Source organism: Apodemus sylvaticus, chromosome 15 (genome assembly GCF_947179515.1).
Source record: "Apodemus sylvaticus chromosome 15, mApoSyl1.1, whole genome shotgun sequence".
Taxonomy (NCBI): domain Eukaryota; kingdom Metazoa; phylum Chordata; class Mammalia; order Rodentia; family Muridae; genus Apodemus; species Apodemus sylvaticus.
The window spans coordinates 53,535,111-53,554,596 of record NC_067486.1 but is presented as its reverse complement, the minus strand read 5'-3'; the positions used below and the strand labels follow the sequence as shown (position 1 = coordinate 53,554,596).

The 19,486-nt window shown below is 38.3% G+C and overlaps 1 protein-coding gene across 1 annotated transcript; it reads right to left on the bottom strand.

Moving 5' to 3' along the window:
* Window positions 1–17,954: 17,954 nt before the first annotated feature.
* LOC127665633 (small nuclear ribonucleoprotein G-like) lies at window positions 17,955–19,225 on the bottom strand. The gene is made up of 2 exons (XM_052158131.1): window positions 18,992–19,225; window positions 17,955–18,119 (listed from the first exon to the last, which is right to left on the bottom strand). The coding sequence occupies exons 1-2, from the start codon at window positions 19,223–19,225 to the stop codon at window positions 17,955–17,957; spliced, it is 399 nt and encodes a 132-aa protein (XP_052014091.1).
* Between the last annotated feature and the right edge of the window lie 261 nt (window positions 19,226–19,486).

Here is a 19,486-nt window from a genome sequence, read left to right as displayed (position 1 = left end):
TACTGCTGTGCATTCTGCTTTTGGATTTTCGTATCCTGCAAATACTGACTTTATTAAACTTAGCCATGCTCAGAATAAAGGTTTTGGCTTTGGGACTATTTGGAGTCAGCAATGGGAACTAGTACTGATTTAAAGTACTGTTTTGGGAACTGGGCTTTGAGGTGAAGGGTTAAATACACAACAGCAACAAATCATCAGTAGGTTAGAGGTTTATGCCCAGTAAAAATGGCGGAGATGGGCTAGTGATTTTAATTTTCCACAAGAAAGAAGTAGATACTACAAGCCAACAGTAGCAGTTGGTAGAATCATTGCATAAAGTTTTGGGAGGAAACCAGGCTTTAGCTGTAAGTGTGCAGGGTATTAAGACATTGCCAGATGATCAGGCAGAAGTTGCCATTTATGCTGTTGAGGAGTCTCCAAATGGCACCTCATGTATCGTTCCAGCTACAATGTAATGTGCCCATTTCAAACAAGCCAGTATGAAAACTTCAATGCAGCAGCTTGCTATTGGCCTGTCTGTGACTAGAGCAGAGCTGCCTCGTGCACACGGCAAGCCACTTTACAGAATCCTCCCACTTCATTGATCCTGTCATTCAGGAATGACTCAAGATGAAAAACCCTAATCTTGAAAAATGAATCCCTGTGTCAATGATCATCTCAAGGAACTTTTTTTTGAAGAATGAAGATTCAGGACCTGATGTCAAATCAGCATAAAAACCAAATGAGATCTCACACATTAAGATATTACTAATGGGCTACAAACGAATCAAACTACAACTATGGCCACAGTTACCCAATGCAAGAAGAAATCTCAAGGATCTCCTCAACAGGACTTTACAGGTCTGAATCCAATGAGAAAGTTAAAGACTGGCTGAGCTATCCAGGCTAGGAAACCCTGCATATGAACTAATGTCTCAATCAGATGTAGAATCACTCCAGAGCTGTCGAATTTGAAGAAAGACATTACTTAGATATAGATCTATCGAGAAGAGACGAGAGGACAGCCCTAGGTACCTGTTAGCACCAAGTAGATATCAACAATATATAAACCTGGTGGAACCTGTATCAAATGAAAGCACTCATAGCAGGGATTACATCTTTAATTGACAGCTTACAAATTCGTTTGGTAAGTATGAAAAAAGCATTCTTCATTTATATCAGGCCTTCCCTGAGATGACCACAGTGAGAAAACGAAGAAACACCCTGGATGGGAATTTTGAGATCACTGACATATTTCTGTTTCCAGGTGTCCCTCAACAGAGGAATGGATACAAAAATGTGGTATATTTACAAAATGGAGTACTATTCAACCATTAGTAACAATGAATTCATGAAATTCTTAGACAAATGGATGGAGCTGGAGAACATCATACTAAGTGAGGCAACCCAGTCTCAAAAGATCAATCATGGTATGCACTCACTAATAAGTGGATATTAGCCTAGAAAACTGGAATACCCAAAACACAATCCACATATTAAATGATGTCCAAGAAGAATGGAGGAGTGGCCCCTGGTTCTGGAAAGACTCACTGCAACAGTATAGGGGAATACCAGAACAGGGAAGTGGGAAGGGGTGGATGGGGGAACAGGGGGAGGAAAGAGATCTTGTAGGACTTTTGGGGAGTCGGGAGCCAGCAAAGGGGAAATCATTTGAAGTGTAAATAAAAAAATATATCGAATAAATAAAAAAATAAAAAAATAAAAATCCGAAATAACCACTTCAGAGCTCTTCAAAGATAACCATTCGAAGTTTGACCTCTAAAAGTTGTATTGACTTTAAAAAGAAGTATGAAGTTACCAAAAGTGCGGTAGTGTCACACATTTTAACAACAGCATTAAACATGATTGATTTGGTAGAAGAACCATGATGCTATGTAGATAAAATATTTCCCATTAAAACTACTTTTACTAATAATTTACATTATCTACCAATTATCTACCTATCTATCTACCTTCCTATTATCTATCTATCTATCCATCCATCCACCCACCCACCCATCCATCCATCATCTATCTATCTATCTATCTATCTATCTATCTATCTATCTATCTATCTATCTATCTTTCTATCTATCCATCCATCCATCCATCCATCCATCCATCCATCTATCTATCTATCTATCTATCTATCTATCTATCTATCTATCTATCTATCTATCCACCTATCTATCTATCCAGTGTGAAAAAGTGCTGTAAGGAAGTGAAAGATGAGTATACAAAGATTCACTCTCTTCTCATGCCAATGTTCAGAGGAACAAAATCCATGTTAACTGTTACTCTGAATATTTTGCATATGCATTCATCAAATCATTCCACTAATATGCATTTCTACCTATCCATCCATCCTATTTCAATTTAAACATAATATCTCTTGTTTATCTTTTGCTAGACACAGGCAACATCTGTTCTAGCCTCTCCTATATAAACATTTCAAAATCCAAGGCCAGACACCAACTGCTCTTTCCTTTTTTCCCTTCAGTTCTATGTGTTAATTGTTGATAAATCCACTTAAATATCTTCCCCCTTTTCACAACACTTACAAATGTAGTCTATGAATGAAGTGCTCTAATCAAAGTGCAAGACACTGCAAACAATCTAATATGGATCGGGTCAGAATGGAAGCCCAACCTTCTGTGTAACGGACTCCCAGACTCATCCAGGCGATCTTAACACCGAATTTTGTTTGACATTCAGGTGATTATTTTCAAATAACAAGTATGATAGTTATGTGGAGTAAGATGTCATTTCAGTTGACTCATTCTCTTTATTTTACATTTATGTACTGAGAAGCATGGGTTTATTGGCTTTATTAGCTAACAAGATGTGACTATCCAAATTCAAATTTGGATAACGAGGGTTTTTTCTTTCTGATCCATGTCTTACCACATTCATCCCACAATGGTGCTCACCCCTATTTTTCACTGAATGCCAACTTCAGAATATTGAGAATATTAATAAACTTACCGAAGTTTCTTTCTTAGTGGAATAATTTGCAAAGTATTTTAAATGTTTGCTGTTTCTGGGATCTTCAAATAGAAAATCTTTTTCCTAATGTATTCTTCAATTATTAGTTTGTGTGTGGTATAAGCATGTGTATGTGTACACATATGTGTGATATCAGAATGTATTCCTTATTACTGTCTACCTTAGATTTTGAGACAGAGTCTTGTTTTCTTTTCTGAACCTGGATCTATGTTTCAGCTCTTCTGGCTAGCCAGCAAGCTTTTCAGTAACGAGGGATGCTCACATCCTCTTGTTTCTGATCCGCCTGTGATGCTGTAACAGATGCTCATGGCCACCTCTGAGGTTTTACAAAGATGCTAAGAATTTGATTGAAGGCTGATGCTTGTGTGACAAGCATTTTACTTAATGACTTTAATTGTTGCCCCAGACTCTCCATCTATTTTTAAATTTATGTTTAATAAAATGGAGCACACATATAAAAAGTATAAAAATTTATCTATAAACTCTAAGCAATAAATAGTTCTTCATCTACCATCTGGAGTCAAGAAACAATACTGGAAAGGATTTGGGCATTTGCAGATTTTGGCATACACTGGGAGTCCAAGAAAAAAAAATCTTGCATATTTGATACCAATAATGATTGCATTAATAAGACATTTGATGAAGTTTTTAAAAAGTCACAGGGCATGACCAACACTTCTGAGGCACCTAGCCAAGTTCACCTGTTTATTCTCTTAAATTCTCCTTGTTCGTTTGCTGTTTTATAGTTTTGTCAATGGAAAACCTGCCCTAAAGCATTATATTGCTTAGTCTTTCCAAATTTTAAACTTTATATGAATTGAACGATGTTTGAATTAGTCTTTGACTTCAGCAGCAGGAGTTTTGTGATTTATCATGGTGATTAGTGTAGGGTGAATTAGTTCCTTTCATTGATGAAGAATGTCTTGCTACACAAATGGCATAAAGTCTAATTATTCATTTGCTGTCACTAAGCTTTTGGATTTCTTCCAGTTTGGCCATTATTGATAACACCGAGGAAATCCTTAGACATTTGCTCACCACAGGGATGGTTTTGTTCATCCAAGAAATTCAATTTTTAATACAAACGAAGTCTCCATGTAGCAGGCCCTGACAAATGCTTATGTGAATTAATTTAAATAGTTTGATGGGAGCTCTAAAGTCTACTTGAATATTTCCTAGAAAATATGTACTAAACATCACATCTGAAGCACACATTTTGGATGTTATTTCAGGGTAAAGTTGTAGATTGTTTAATTTGACTTATCCATTCTTGAAGGAACTAATTCCTTCTTGAAGAAAACATGAAACAACTAGAAAGAGATAACTCACTGTCACTATGTGTGTCCCTTGATAGACCACCAAGCAAAAGGACATTTACCCAGCTAAGCCCTTAAGAAAAACCTTCTGGGGCAATGACAGTTAGAGCCAAGTACTGAAAGTCAAATGTTTGTTCAGCTGGCTTTTCCTGTCAGGTTTGTCTCTCTCTGTATGGGTGGCAGTCAATTTGCCTTTAAGTTTCTTTCTTGTCCTTTTATTTTCATCTATGGCACTCCAATTCCAGAACATCTGTTACGTGTTTATCCATGGTCTTGCAAGTAGAATCAAGGCTGCAAAGTGGATTGGCATCTGTCGTGACTGAAGAAGACACGTTAAATGCACATCCTGTGCTATTTCTTTCATTATAAGACCAGTTATCCATGGATATCTTGATTTATACCATGTGCAAAAGCCTAGACAGTAGGAGCACACTAGTAACTGGAGTAATACTCCTGCAGGCATTTGCAGCTCCAAAGAAGCAGAATTCATTCACAGATTTCCCTCTGGAAGAGAGTGTAAAGAAGCCAAGTGCTTTCTGCATGTGATAAGATCTTTCTGTGTTCTCCTCCATTTTGTTATCTTATACTTCAGTGGATTTCTTGATGGCAGTAATATATCTGATCTCTGTCTCTCTTACTTCTTAGCAGATTTATTTCCAAAAGTTGTTTTTTTTTTGAAATTTCTTTATATTCTTATTTTCTCTTAAAATTTGGTTATTTTAGTTTATTTGTCTTTTAATGTACATTGGTGTTGGACCTGCATTTGTGTCTGTGTGAGGGTGTCAGATCCCCTAGAACTGTAATTATCCACAGTTGTGAGCTGCCTTGTGGGTGCTGGGAATTGAACCTGAGTCCCTTTGAAAGAGCAGCCATTTAGCTTCATCTTTGAGCCTTCTCTCCAGGCCTATTCTTTGTTGCACAGTCCTCATTGATCATTGCATGTGTAAGTAAGGATATTCCAGTTTATATCTGGAGTGTGAAAACTATACCCAGAGGTGAATCATATTTCAAAATATTCTATTGGACCTCACCAATCGTTAGTAAGGGGTTAACAAGAAATTGGAACTTCCTCATCCTCACCTTCCTTCTTCCTGAATTCAGTAGGCTAGTTGTGTTGTTTCTACCTTGTTACCAGTTTTATTTTTATATTTATTGTTCTTTAAAATGTTTAAAACAGCTCCTCTCTTTAAAAGTTCACTAAAGCCAACATGCTATAACTGTTATCACAAAAGTAATAGTACTTTTCTTATTAGAAGAGTGTCTGAGGAAGCTGGCTTTGCCCATGTCTTCTCTTTTTTTTTTATAGTTACCTGCTATGTAGGTAGATTAGAAGTACCATACACTCTAACCCAAAGTGTTTTCATTATAATATTTTTCCTCACTAACATTTTATGGCTGAGAATAGAGCTAAGTGAGAGTCCTTGACTAGCTTATGCAAAGCACTGGCTCTGACCTCCTGCATTGAAAAGGAAAATCCAGTAACATTTCAAGGTACAAAACCTGAGGCATATATTTGATATGTCCCTGAAAGCTGAATATTTAGATTCACTACTAATATTGGCCCCAAAACAAAGAAAAGCTACTCAGATAAAGGTCGATTTCATAGCCATAATAAGTATAGTAGTTGTTTATTTAGGTCTGTCATCCTGCAACGTTTAGGTCATGCTTATAGTAAACAATTATTCACTGTTTATCTGACATTCACATCTAGCGGGCATCTTATGAAATAGTTTGCTAAATCTGGCTGTCATTGTCCTTGAGATGGAGAACTTCCAAATGCCTGTAGACATTGGTAACTTCCTCCAATACAATGTGGCTCCCACACTGCTGGACTGACATTCTCCTTGAAGTCACATATGATAATGGTTAAGGGTAGCAGGTGTCAGACAAAGATGACTTAGACCCATCTGTGTACCTTTTGGTAGAATCTAGTTTAAGCTAAAATTCCGTCCTGAGTTAGTTTAGTAAGGACTCAGGACCAGATCATCCTGATCTGCACTGGCTTTTTCATCCTCCATCCTTGGGTGATGCTAATCATCTAAGCTAATCTTGGCCTCTCTGTCACCCAGGCCCACCAGAATATTATTAGGTTTTAGCTTCTAGGTGATTCCTGCTTGTGTGGCCTGGCATATAAGAAGGACCGCTTGGGACCCCAGTTTGTTTTCTTCCCCTCTCTCTCTTCCCCTCCCCCTCTCTTCCTCCCCATCCATCCCCTTCCCCCTCTCCCCATCTCACTCCCTTCCTCCACCTCTCTCCATATGTTCCTGGTAGACCACTCCTGTAGTTCCCTCCTGTGCACTCATAGCTCTGCTCCTGTCCTTCTGCCCCTATCTCTTCTCTAGCCCCTCACTCCCTTCCCTTCCCTTCCCCCAAATAAACTCCCTTTCTATCAGGTCTGTGGCATGGTGTGATTTCTCATGGGGACATCTTGGCATGGGCTCACCAAGTATCCCCGTGCTCCCTGCGTTGTATTTTGTAACAGTAGGTCTACTTTGTCAGAACCCAGATTATCTTTAATGCTTCTTTTTTTCTATTTCCATCACTGAACCTAGCCTGTTCCCTGGCTCTGAATTCTCTTTTTCCCTGAGATATGTTTAAAGCAGAGCTCAAATGCTTTCCTCACTACCGGACTCCCGGGCAGGGCAGTAATCATGTCAACTATGTGACGGGTTTCAATGGAATCCTCTTTTCCATGTTTTACTACTGGAGAAGTTCTTAATGTTCGTGTACAGAAAAAGCCTGATAATGGATTTGAAATAGTTTTGTCTTAGTAGATTTTTTGCAGAGCACTTGCTCAATAATAATTCCAAGATTTCGAAGTGTTACCCTCTTTCCCCCAACACCCACTTCAGTAGTCTATTAGATAGTAAGATTCCACAGCAAAATTGTTTCTAAGCTGACTGTTCTAGCCCTTTAAGCTATGTACCCTATTTCAGGAAGATGCAAGGCTGCCCATGGCAAGCCTGATTTTGCCTAGCTGGCCTCCTCCTAACAGAATAACTTTCTGCTCCTCAGCCATGCTCCTTGCTGTCCTCACCATAACTGGATTTCTTAGGCGTTTGCTTTTTGTTTGCTTTCATTTTCTTTGTCATTTGGCCTCTTTTGGAGCTACCTTAATCTTCCCTGACAAGGGTCAATACTCTTGAGTCTTGGGGGAAAATAGTTAAAGGCCTTTTACAGTCACCAAGCAGTCATAAAGTCATTAACCTCATGCAAATGTGGTTAACCATGGTGCTCTTGCAGATATGGATAATGGCTGTGCTTTCTGTAGAAAAGGGAAAGAGGAAAGAAACAGGAGGAGGAGAGGGAGGGGAGAGGAGGAGGAGGGGGAAGAGGAGTACCAGGAAGAGAAGGAAGGAGAAAGAGGAGGGGATAAAGAGGAGAAGAAGCAGACAAGGAGGAGGAGAGATGGAGTTTTGCTCATAAAAATCAGAGGAAGTAAAAAAAAAAATATGAAGTCCTTCTTTTAGCACTGGGCTCCAAATCCAGTGTTAATTCCTATTAATAAGATGTTTGGAACCTTCCAAAAAATCTTTTATATATGTCTCATGTGAATGTGTGCATGCGTGTGTGTGTGTGTGTGTGTGTGTATGTTTCTGTGGTAGCTTGTGTATATTTACTACATGCTGCATATAAGTTTATACTTTAAACACTACTTTCCAATCAATTTTTTGTCACTTGTTAGCAAATATCATTATATTTGTAAAATTTAATTTTAGTGGTTCTAGAATGTTTCTGACATTAATGTTTAGTAATTATTTGTATTGTACCTTTAAGTTATTTTCAATTAGCATTTTGTAGTTAAGTTTTTTTCCTATGTCTTTCCTTTCTTAGGGTAAGTGGTCAGTAACAGAATTTATGGACTTTCAATGAATAGTTTGCACACTTATAAAATTTTACATGAAAATGTTTTTTAGATTTAGAGAAGTGTTGCAATGCTAATACAATTTTTCATTTTCTTTTTTTTTGGTATTTCTGTTTTTTTATTATATATCTTCTTTATTTATATTTCAAATGTTATCCCCTTTCCTGGTTTCTCCTTAAAAAGCCCCTATTCCCCGTCCCCCTCCCCCACATACCAACCCATCCACTCCTGCTTCCCTGTCAGCAAGCACTTTTGGCATCCACCAACTCCAGTTTTCTAATTTTTTCCTCAAATTTATCTGCATCTCATTTTTCCTTTCTTGGCATAGTTTCTGGTATTAAGAAAATGGTAGTAGTACTAATTAAGTTACAGTATTAGTGCTACTTTTCTGTTCCAGGTACAATTCAGAAAATGCATCGCAAGAATTTCCACATCTTTTTAAGCTTATCCAAATTGCTTTTTATGATTTGACACTTTTGAAGAACACCACTTAGTTAGATGCCCCACAATTTGGATCTTGCCAAACATTGCCCTTGATAAGACTAGAAAGGTGATTGTGCTTCTCAAACTTTTGATGTGAATATTGAAAGTCTGCTTATACAATAATCGTTACAGATTATATAAAATGATATTAAAGCAGAACATCTTTCCTCTGCAGATCTTGTATTTATTTTTAATTATGTATAGATAGTATGTGTGTCTATGTGAATGCATACAACATGTATGCTGGTGTCTATGGAGACCAGAAGAAAGTGCTGGATCTCCTGGAGCTGGCGAGTAGGGAGCAATTGTGAGCAACCCAATGTGGTTACCGAGAACTGAACTTGGATCTTTGGTGATAGTATCAAGTGCTTTGAACAACTGAGCCATCTCTTCAGTCTCCAAATAGAATACCTTTAAAAATGATAACACTTTTAAATAATACATACTTTATATTTTATTTGCTTTATAGATCTTTATTCACCAATATGTTAATGTCAGTCAGTATTTTATTCCCTGTAATATTTTTGCTACTAGGGAGTTCTCTAGATAGGAATCATCCTCTTTCATAAATGAGCATTATAGTCAATAAATCCCTTATGAGTCCTGTTTCAACTTATTTAAAATGGAGAGAGAACTTGAAGCTCTTGAAAAGGAACTTTTCAGTATAAGACGATGTTTTTTTCCTTTGAATTAGACGTACCTAGATCTGATTTGTGAACATCTTTCCTTCTTTGGCCTTTTTATTCATATGCATCTGACACACACAGACAGACACACACACATTCATTGAGTCATTTCAAAGTATTTTGTTTCTATTGAGAAAAACAATCACTTCCCTCTCATTAATTATATAATATTAACCAAAGAGCCATTTCAGCAATGCGTACAACCAGAGAGACTGAGTTTACCAAGAACCTAACTGACTTAGTAGATGCATCATTTAGTTCCTGGCCAATGATCTTAGTGGAGTCTGAGATAGGTGTAGCAGCTTCAGGTATTCCTCATGCAAAGAGGGAAATGAGTGCTGCTTCATCTTAGGTAGTGGAGGACTCATGGCTGCTCCCTTTGTTGAACATCAGACAGGGTGACTACGCCATCAGATTACACAGATCTTGCCCATCTCTTTTTATTTTTTTAATTTTAATTTTTTTTATTTTCTATATTCTTTGTTTACATTCTGAATGCTTTCCCCTTTCCCGGGTCCCCCCTCTCCATCGGTCTCATAAGCCCTCTTCCCTCTGCCCAATTCCCAATCATCTGCCTCCCATTTCCCTGTCCTGGCATTCCCCTTACAATGCTGGATCAACTCTTTCCAGAACAAGGGCCCTCTCTTTACCTCTTCTTGGGTATCATTTGATATGCTGTGTCTTGAGAACTCAGAGCTTCTGGGCTAATTAATATCCATTTGTCAGTGATTGCATTCCATGTGTATTCTTTTGTGATTGGGTTACCCCAGTTAGGATATTTTCCAGTTCCAACCATTTGCCTAAGAATTTCATGAATTCATTGTTTTTAATTGCTAAGTTAAAGATTTATTTATTGATTTTATGTATGTGAGTACTCTGCAGCTGTCTTCAGACACCAGAAGGGGGCATTAGATGCCATCACAGATGGTTGTGAGCCACTGTGTGGTTGCTGGAATTTGAACTCAGGACCTTTGGAAGAGCAATCAGTGCTCTTTACCACTGAGCCATCTCTCCAGCCCTGCCCATTTCTTTAAGAGGCCTGCTTTGCTCATCTAAACATCTAGGGGAGTGCATAATTAGCATAATTAACATTCTCATCACCCGGGGCTAAAGTGTACTGTTTTCATTGGACAAGGGGTTTCTAAGATAAAATTCTTGTCTGTTCAATTCTGGTTATCCAGGCTCTTGGAACCTCTGTCTTGGGTGTGTTCATCTTCAAAGATTACTTCCTTTGCCCCCCTTTCGAGCCTATTAACCTGATATTTGACCTTTGAAACCCTTGAGATGGTAAAAGAAGCCACTGTAGGCAGAGCTTGTTGTTCATCATTTTCTTTCAATTCCCTGAGACTATTAGTGTTTGATTGAAAACATTTTTGGCTGGTAAGATGGCTCAGAGGCTAAAACCTCTTGTGTACAACCATGACCTACAGATTTTAATCTCTGGAACCCACATAAAAAGACAATGGCTAGAATCAGTGGGTCAGTGTATAGACCAAGGCCTGGTACTCCTTCAGCAAGATAGAAGGAGGAGACAGAGCAATCAGCTGGAGGCTCATGTGTGCAGCCTTGTGGCAGAAATCACAGCAAGCCCTACCTCCAAAACAAGTGTGAATGGACTCCCCCAAAGTAGTTCTTTGATGTTGAATGCGTGCCATAGCACCCCACTTGTATTTTGCTTTGTTTCCCTCTCCCTCTGTGTCTGTCTTTCTCACAGGGGTATGCATAAATAAAATAAATAAATATTTAAACATTTTCAGAAAAGATTAAAGATGCTTTATTTCAGACGATATTAAGAATTGTGGATTCCTCTTCTGTTTACAGTGTTTTTGTCCTTACACCCACAATAAGTAAAAGACAACCAGTCAAGAAAAAAAATAATTGTTCCCATTAAAAGCCTAAGAAAACTGACAGAACCTTCACAACAAGGGATGAGACACACGGGCTGTCTAAATCTGCAGGGTGTAAGAGAAGGAAGAAGAAAGCAGCTGGAACTTCAACAAATACTTAAAGATTAAGTGCAGGCCAGCATATCAATTTGGAATAACCAAGCCCCTCTCAGGGGAAGTTTAGAGTCCTTTACAAAGTTTTCTCCATGGTTTACACTGAATGATCACAAACAAAGGAAGATTGAGGGCAGGAGACTGAAATGAGCCCTAGAAACAAAGGGAGATTTGGTTGCCATGGGAATAAAGACAGGAATGCTAAGAAGGCCCTGCCTCCATGGCCCAGGTATGCAGAATCAGCTAACTGTTGGGCTAGGCTGGACAATAAAGTGTTACACCAATGCCTAATACAAGCCTAGCACCAAATAAAGAATAATTAAAGTCGACCCGATGAGGGAGAAGGCAGAGCTCCAAGGAACTTACTTTTACCAACTCATGCAACCTGGGGGTGGAGCAAGAACACATGAAGAGCAGACTCATCCTTAGAGACATGGGACGCTTGTTGCTCTGAGACAATGATGGTGACACCAAAACTCAAAGAGGACTTCGTGGATAGATTGCAGGGCTGGGAAAACAGACCCGATGAAATACTATTTCAGGCTTTCCTGTCTCAGAACCTCATCAATTCTTTCCAGAAGGATTGTTTCCATGTTTGTGTTTGGGGGAACCAACTGTGAAAAGCTAGATTTTTTTTTTAAGACAAACTGTGGATTTGATATATTTTTCTGTCTAGGAGTGAGAAATCTCTTCTGGGGAGTCCAGTGGCGATGCTGTGGTCTGATTTTGCATCTACCTACTAGTCCCTGTACCAGTGTTCATGCCCTTGCAGCCAGACTGGAGGCTGTGGAAAGAGTGAATTATAAAACAAAATTCATTTATCATTGTTTGCAGTTGGATTTTTTTTCCCAAATATTACGTACAGGAAAACATGCACAGGCAATTTGGCTTTATGAAACTTCTCCTAAGAAATCAATATGGCATAGTGATGTTAAATGTTAAAGTTATTTTTAAAAAACGACACTTCCCTAAATTCTCCAGGGCATTCTCTAAAATCTCCATAAATACGCACAAGGGGCTGTGAAGTGGGAGGAGTGATGATTTATTTTTTTTCAAGGTGAAATTTGTCTTGTGCTGCTCTCTTCTTACAGGGCTAACTGCTTTATATTTACATGCAAACAGCACAGCATGGTTGGGAAACACAAACTCAAACATGTTGATTACAATATAATTTCCAGTACTTCATATAGGAGTTACCCAGGATTTCAGCTCTAAATTTAAACGTAGCACATATTCAAAAGCAACAGAGACAGTAAACATTTACTCAGACTGCTCTTCAGAAGTTCAGCTGGAAGTGTGTTGCTCATGGAATTCAACTGCAGCTCAAGATGACACCCAGGGCACATAGATGAAATTTCTCTTGGGAAAAAAAAAGCAGCAGCGCTCTTAGGCAGCTCTTTGCTGAAGAAACACTGAGTCTCAAGCTTCTTACAATATAACTTATTTGGAAATTATAAGACTGTTCTGTGCAGGTAGAAAATTTATTTCTACCTTAGGTTCCCTTCATAGTCTATATGTGTTGGCAAAAATGTTAGCATAAACAAATGAGTAGTTTTGTAGGAAATTATATCCTAGAAATAAATCCAACTGCTCCCTACATCAGAGCTTTAGTGCACGAATCTGTTGATTTTCCAGAGACTCAGTATATTGAGAAAAAACAGGAAGCCCAAAGCATCAATCCCCGTAGCTCGTCTTTCCATATGAATGGGATTTCATCAGGAAATAATTGCGTGAACCATACACTCTGTCTTTTATGACTTCCTTACGGCCTTTTTAAATGTATGTATACAGATAGTGTGTGTGTGTGTGTGTGTGTGTGTGTGTGTGTGTGAATATCTCTAAAGAAAAGAAGTTAAAATTTGAATAAATCAATGTTTATATGAAGTATTAGATATTTATGCTACCTAAACACACTTATATGCTGTGTAAATACTTATACATTAAGAAAAGGTGAGAAGTACTTCTGTATTCAAAGGTTTTAGTGACAGAAATATAAGCATGAAGAGCAAAGGGAAAAGAGTTAGCAAAATCTATGTAATTAGAGACATAACTGTTTAGACACTTTTTACTTTAGGTTTAGGGTAGGAGGTCTCTGACTGGTCCACTATAGAACCCAGAATCACATACAAAAACCTCTGTTACACATGTAGGCTTTAGAGAAGAGTCTAAAGTCTAATTAAATTGATTGATTTGTACATTTCACATCTTTGAAGGGGACATGACTCTTCAATATCCTCTCGTTCCTTTCCAATCATAAGTCCTTATGCTTCCTCGGTACCTTCAGCTGAAGGTGGATCGCTTGTTCTCTCTGAACCTTGAGCCTCTTCTCCGTCCACATCCTTCCTTCACGTTCCTTCTCATGGAGACCCAGGATATCTGGCTGTTGTAGGATAGATAGGAAAGTTCACGTTGTGGCCCAGACGTTCATGAATTTTAATCTAGCTAAGCCATTTACAAACTTTCTCACCTGGGCAAATCAGTGAACATCTGGGAACTCCTATTTATTCATCTGTGAAAAGAAGACACAGTAATACTATCATGGAGGTGGCAGAAACACCCAACATGGCAATGTCTTGTATAGAATAAATGTCCATTACACCATCAAATACAACTTATTGCTGGTCTTTGCCTACTACCACTTATAAATCCTCAATGAGTTCAAAATTATAGAAAGCGTCGACAGCTAGTTCTCAGTTCAGTTTCCTACTCAGTGTCTGACACTGAGCAGTCAATGCCCGACACTAATCTTGCAAGGTCATGTCACTTTTCCTTCACAGATAGTGACACTGATATTCTGTATTTTATTTCTGTACTTACTTTCTGCACTTTTGTAAAAGACATCTGAGATTACATTTATGAGAGATGTATAATTTTCTTTTTAAAATGTACATGTCTCTTTCAGGTATTGAAATAATTTTAGTCTTATGGATGAGTGAGGAAGGTTTCTATATCTATGATTCAAGAGTCTGACTAGGACTGGTGTGATTTATTCAGTGTTTGATAAAACTCATTAACTGAGCCACTGGGGATCGACATTTGATGTCTAGGAAGTTTTGAACTATATTTCCTCTTTGTATAAAATCATTCGGATTTTTCTGTAGGAAAGGAAGTGCTGGGTGGAAATAATCCAAATACATTTTATTCATCTACATGATTCCCAAATAAAATATAAAATATAGATAACAAGAACTTAATAATTTAAAGCTGACCCACAAAATTAAGTCAAACATTCCCCTTTCCATAAGAAGATGCCCGCTTTCTTTTAATGCCAAAGGTCATGGCCACTCTCTTAGAATTATCAGCATTTGTATGACCAAATATTCTGCAGTAGGCTCCTAACGGCTTTAATCACTAGTCTCATTTGCTGATATCTCTTCTTCACACTTCCGCCAGAGGCATCCTTTTGGCATGTACACCCGATGGCCTAAGTTTCTCCATAAAATTTCCTGTGGCTACTAACTGCCTTCTTGATAAGTGATAAAGTCAGTCTTAATCCTCAGAGTTCTTCACTATCAGATTTATAGTTAACGCTCTGTTATTATTTCTGATAATTCTTGACCTGTACTTTATCATAGTATAAAGTAGAATTATGCATTTCTGGAATTCTAGTTATGATTTTAAAATTTTAATTGTTTATGCATTTATTATTTTACCAGCAGTTAAGGTAACCATTTCGCTACACTAGTTAAAAGAAACTAAGAAAACATTAGATATTAAGGAGAAGTACAAATTACTTTCCAGGCTGTACAGCAAAAGAAAACGAACATTTCTCCCTAGGAAGGCGACCAAAATTTCTCTTCACTTTAAGTGTATTTCAGACAAATTTCTGCCTATTCAACTATGGCCACATCTTGTCCCGTTTTAAATTCTTGTGTTCTATAACTGAACAATAATCTCTCCCTCTCCCTCTTCTTCTCCCTCTCCCTGTCCCTCTCTGCCTCCCTGTCCCCCTCCCTCTCTCCCTCTCTGTCCCCCTCCCTCTCCCTCTCTCCCTGTTTCCCTCTCCCTTCTCTCTTTCTCTCTGGCATGAACTGGTGCTGTTGCACATAGGAATACACTCAGGTCAATCATATGTGGTTGATATTGGGGCTTGCTCAGTATATGCCAGGCACTTGAACAAGAATATGAGCTCTGTTTCTGAAAGGATGTAAGGCATGCTTGGTATTGTGATGCACTGTGAGCCCAGTGTTGGGGAGGAAGAGACAGGCATGGCTCTGGGTTCATGGCCAGTCAGACTAACCTGCCTGATCACTCCAGCCCAATAAGAGAATCTATGTTAAAAAATTGCTTTAAAGACAAATGGATAGTGGTACCCAAGGAATGACCCTGGAGGTTATCCTTTGGCATCCACATATGTGCACATTTATACATGTACCTGCACACACACACACACACACACACACACACACACACACACACACAGACGTGGTAGGAACTATTTATTCTATAGTCTGTTTGACTGCAATGACTATAAACACTAACACTAGAGTGTTCTAAAAGATTTTTTCATACAATCGACTGTTGTTTAACTAGATAGCTGCCATTACTATTTTATTTTTTGATGGCCATAAATCATAAATGCAAAATCCAATATTGTTACCTGCTTCAGAACAAGGTTTCTTTGTGGTCAGATACTCAATCAATATTTCTAGTTCTCCTATCTGTAACATCTTATTGATAATCTTTTCTTATGAGAAAGAATGAAAATTTATCATTTTAAAAGTAATGCATCATATTTGTAAGTTCTTTTCAGACGTGTAATAAGAACAAACAACTTATAAATTCCTTTGAATTGCTTGGAGAAATGTATAATATGAAGGGGGGAATCACTAGTGTTTGAAATGCGTTTTTCCACAAGCCCCACCAATTGTTCTAAACACATTCTCGTGGTAACAGTTTGTTCAGCCAAGAATATCATAAGCCAATATACACATTTGTAGAGACATGCAACCCAACTCTTTCAAGAAACAAGGACATATTTTAGATCAAAATGCCAAGAAATCTAATTTTCTTAATAATTAGTTTTAAAAAATGACATCTTTTAAGAGGAAAACTGTTATTGAAAACACCTTCCCATCCTTATGCTACAGTGATTATACCAGCTCTTGAGTTGCAAAAATGGGGGACAAAATAAGAAAAACATCTAACCTCAACAGTTACAGTACATATTTTTTTCCCTTGTTGACATATGGGGCCAGTTGCCTTGAAGGTCATTAGCCACGTGCTCTGGAGCTAAATCTCCCAACTGTTACTGTTTAACTTGGCAGTTCTGGAACACGTTAGAAAGCTTCACTTGAAACCCACACTTTCTGTAAAGCCCTAAAGTAAAACTTTATAATTAAAATCTATGGTAAGATTATTTTGTCTCTTGATTCTAATTTGTAAAATCAAATAATAGACGTGTCATATTCTTTGCCTCTTCAAATGCAGTATCTTTGGTTTTTGCAGAGAAAGATATTCATTTATATATAACAAGAATTCAATGTCTAGATGTGATTTTATTGGGTTTATAGCATCCCTCTATGCTAGAAAACGTAGTTATTACATTTTTTTTGTTTTACTGGGAGCATTAAAGAAAAAGGAACCTGTAAGGCTGGATGGAGAAGTTTTACTAAAACATTTTGGAAAGGAATACTAGGTGAAGAATAGTTTTAAAACCTGAAAATTTATTATAATATCAGGCAATGGCTTCAGGGTGTTTGTTTTTCCCAGGCTGAGGTTCATGCTAGGCAAGAACTCTGTTGCTGCACTGTATACTAAACTTTAATATAAGAGAAAAATTAAACCAAATTTACTTTATGTTATGTGTACAGAAGGAAAAACATTTAGAAATGGGTCAAAGTAGAAGAGGTTAAAATTCTAAGTCTTCTTTCCTCCTGACTTGGTTGTCTTTCAGAGCTGTAGTGCTTTAGTTTCTTAGACCCACAGTAACAGCTCCGAAACCACTTAAGTTTCCTGGCTTCTTCAACGCCAAGGTCACACATCATTCAATCCTTCAAAATTATTTTTGTCTACACCATGATTTTTGTTTATTTATTAATCGTTTTATCCATTTACATTTCCAATGATATCCTCCCTTCCAGGTTCCCCCTCAAGAACACACTTCCCATCCCCCCTCTTCCCCTCCCTTTGCCTCTATGAGGTTGGTCCCCCCCACTCACCCACCCACTCCCGCCTCACCACTGTGGCATCCCTCTATGCTGGGTCATCGAGCCACCACAGGACCAAAGGCCTTCCCTCCCTCTGATTGCAGATAAGGCCATCCTCAGCAACCCTGGGAGCTTTGGGGTATCTGGTTGGTTGATATTGTCGTTCTTCCTAAGGGGTTGCAAACCCCATTCAGCCCTTGCCCTAATTTCTTCAGTGGGGTCCCCATGCTAGTCCGATATTTGGCTGGTCTACACCGTTTATTTATGCTGCTTTGTCGTTGTGTGTTTGGCTCCTGGGTGGAACTGTAGGGAGATACTGGAATGCTTTAAGAGCAGTACCTGAGCAGGAAGTCGTCGGGTAACTGAGCTGTGCTCACAGAAGGTGGATCTCTTGTGAACCTCTCAGTTCTCAAGACAGGGGTGCTATAAAAAGCGTAAGCCAACCTTACAAAACTCTCTTAGGTCCTGGGTCAAGACGGAATCACTTGCTTGTTCTCACAGTTGCTATCTGTGCTGTAGGGTGCTGTAGGAGCACCATTGATTTGTGCTCTGGCACTTGGGGTTTTAGTCTCTGAAATCACGGGGCAAACATGCTGCTGTTCCTTTCTCTTGATAAGGTAGCCTTCGCCAGCGTTCTGTTAGGATGAGAAAGAATGTTACTGATGTAGGAGAAAAGACTTCCATGGATGAGAATGATCAAAGTGATTATCAGTGTATAGCCAGTAGATTAGGAAACGACGCAGCAGGAAGAGATTCTTAAAAGCAAATAAAAAACGACGTCAAGGCTATGCATTTGCCAAACCAAGGAAAGGCTCAGGGACCAGTTATTGAGAAGGGAAGGTAAGATGAACCTTGAAACAAACAAACAAAAAATCCCTTAAAATTCGCAGCCAATATAAGATATTGATTAGGAGAAAAATCAACCATGAATACTCGAATCCTATAACTGGCTGATGCAGAATCAGATAAGAGTAAATTGGCTCAATTAAGATAGAATATATTAAAAGAATGTGTGTATAATGATGAGAAGAACATGGCCTCATCACTACCGTTAATCCATGAAAATTGGCAGTAAAATCGACCCAGAAGACCCTTCTTTGAAAAAAATTCAAGTATCAAAGGGAAAATAATTATAGATACTATAGCCATCACCCAAGGCTAGTCTGCCACTCAGAACTGTCAAGTGTGTATATCTGAAAAGCTCACCATCTAATACTAATTCCAAAAATATTTATGATGTGCCATTATCCAACACGACATCAGGATATCAGGGAAATTTCCCTATCTAGAAAGAGAACAATATTGATAAAAGTAATTTTATTTATATAAACATAGAAGGAATCCTGGCATCAGAAGATATTTTTGACAAACTTTGATTTACACACTCTTTTTATTCCTTAGTGTCACAAAAGTTTATTTAGCAAAAAGTTCCATATGAAACTGTACATGATCTAATTCTACATCATAAGCAAACAGACCTTTGGGGAGGGTTGTGGACACTGAACACCGGGTAGACTCTTTCCAAGGCTTCTAACATGTTGATGCTGTTTCCCTGGCTGACCACCATGCCGACGTTGTTCTGCTGCCCGCTGGTTGCCGTCTCCACACACTCATCAATCACAAGGTTCGTGAAGGGATCAGAGTCTCGAAGGATTCCTTGTACATGCCTGCCACCGTTTAATCTCAATGATAATTTCTTGTCCATAAACTTCTTCAGTTTGGGAGAGTGAGCTTTGCTCATAGTGACTCCTCAGCGGGCTGGACACAACAGCAAAGGCTTTTTACACACTTTAAAGAGAGATAAAATAATGTTACTATTGTGAAGTAAGAATCAATGCCAAAAATTCAGTGAAAAACTTACTAATAAAATTTTAGAAAATAAGCATTCTGTGCCTGGAATTAAAGACTCAGTACCCTGGTTAGAATGTTAACTGGTTTCAGCAAATGGTGCTGGTTCAAATGGAGGTCAACATGCAGAAGATTGTGAATTGATCCATTCTTA

Coding starts and splice junctions, on each gene's coding strand:
- LOC127665633 (XM_052158131.1), bottom strand. CDS start 19,225: ATGAGCAAAGCTCACTCTCCCAAACTGAAGAAGTTTATGGACAAGAAA. Junction 18,120..18,991: donor CCTTGGAAAGAGTCTACCCG/GTGTTCAGTGTC, acceptor TCATCCTAACAG/AACGCTGGCGAAGGCTACCT.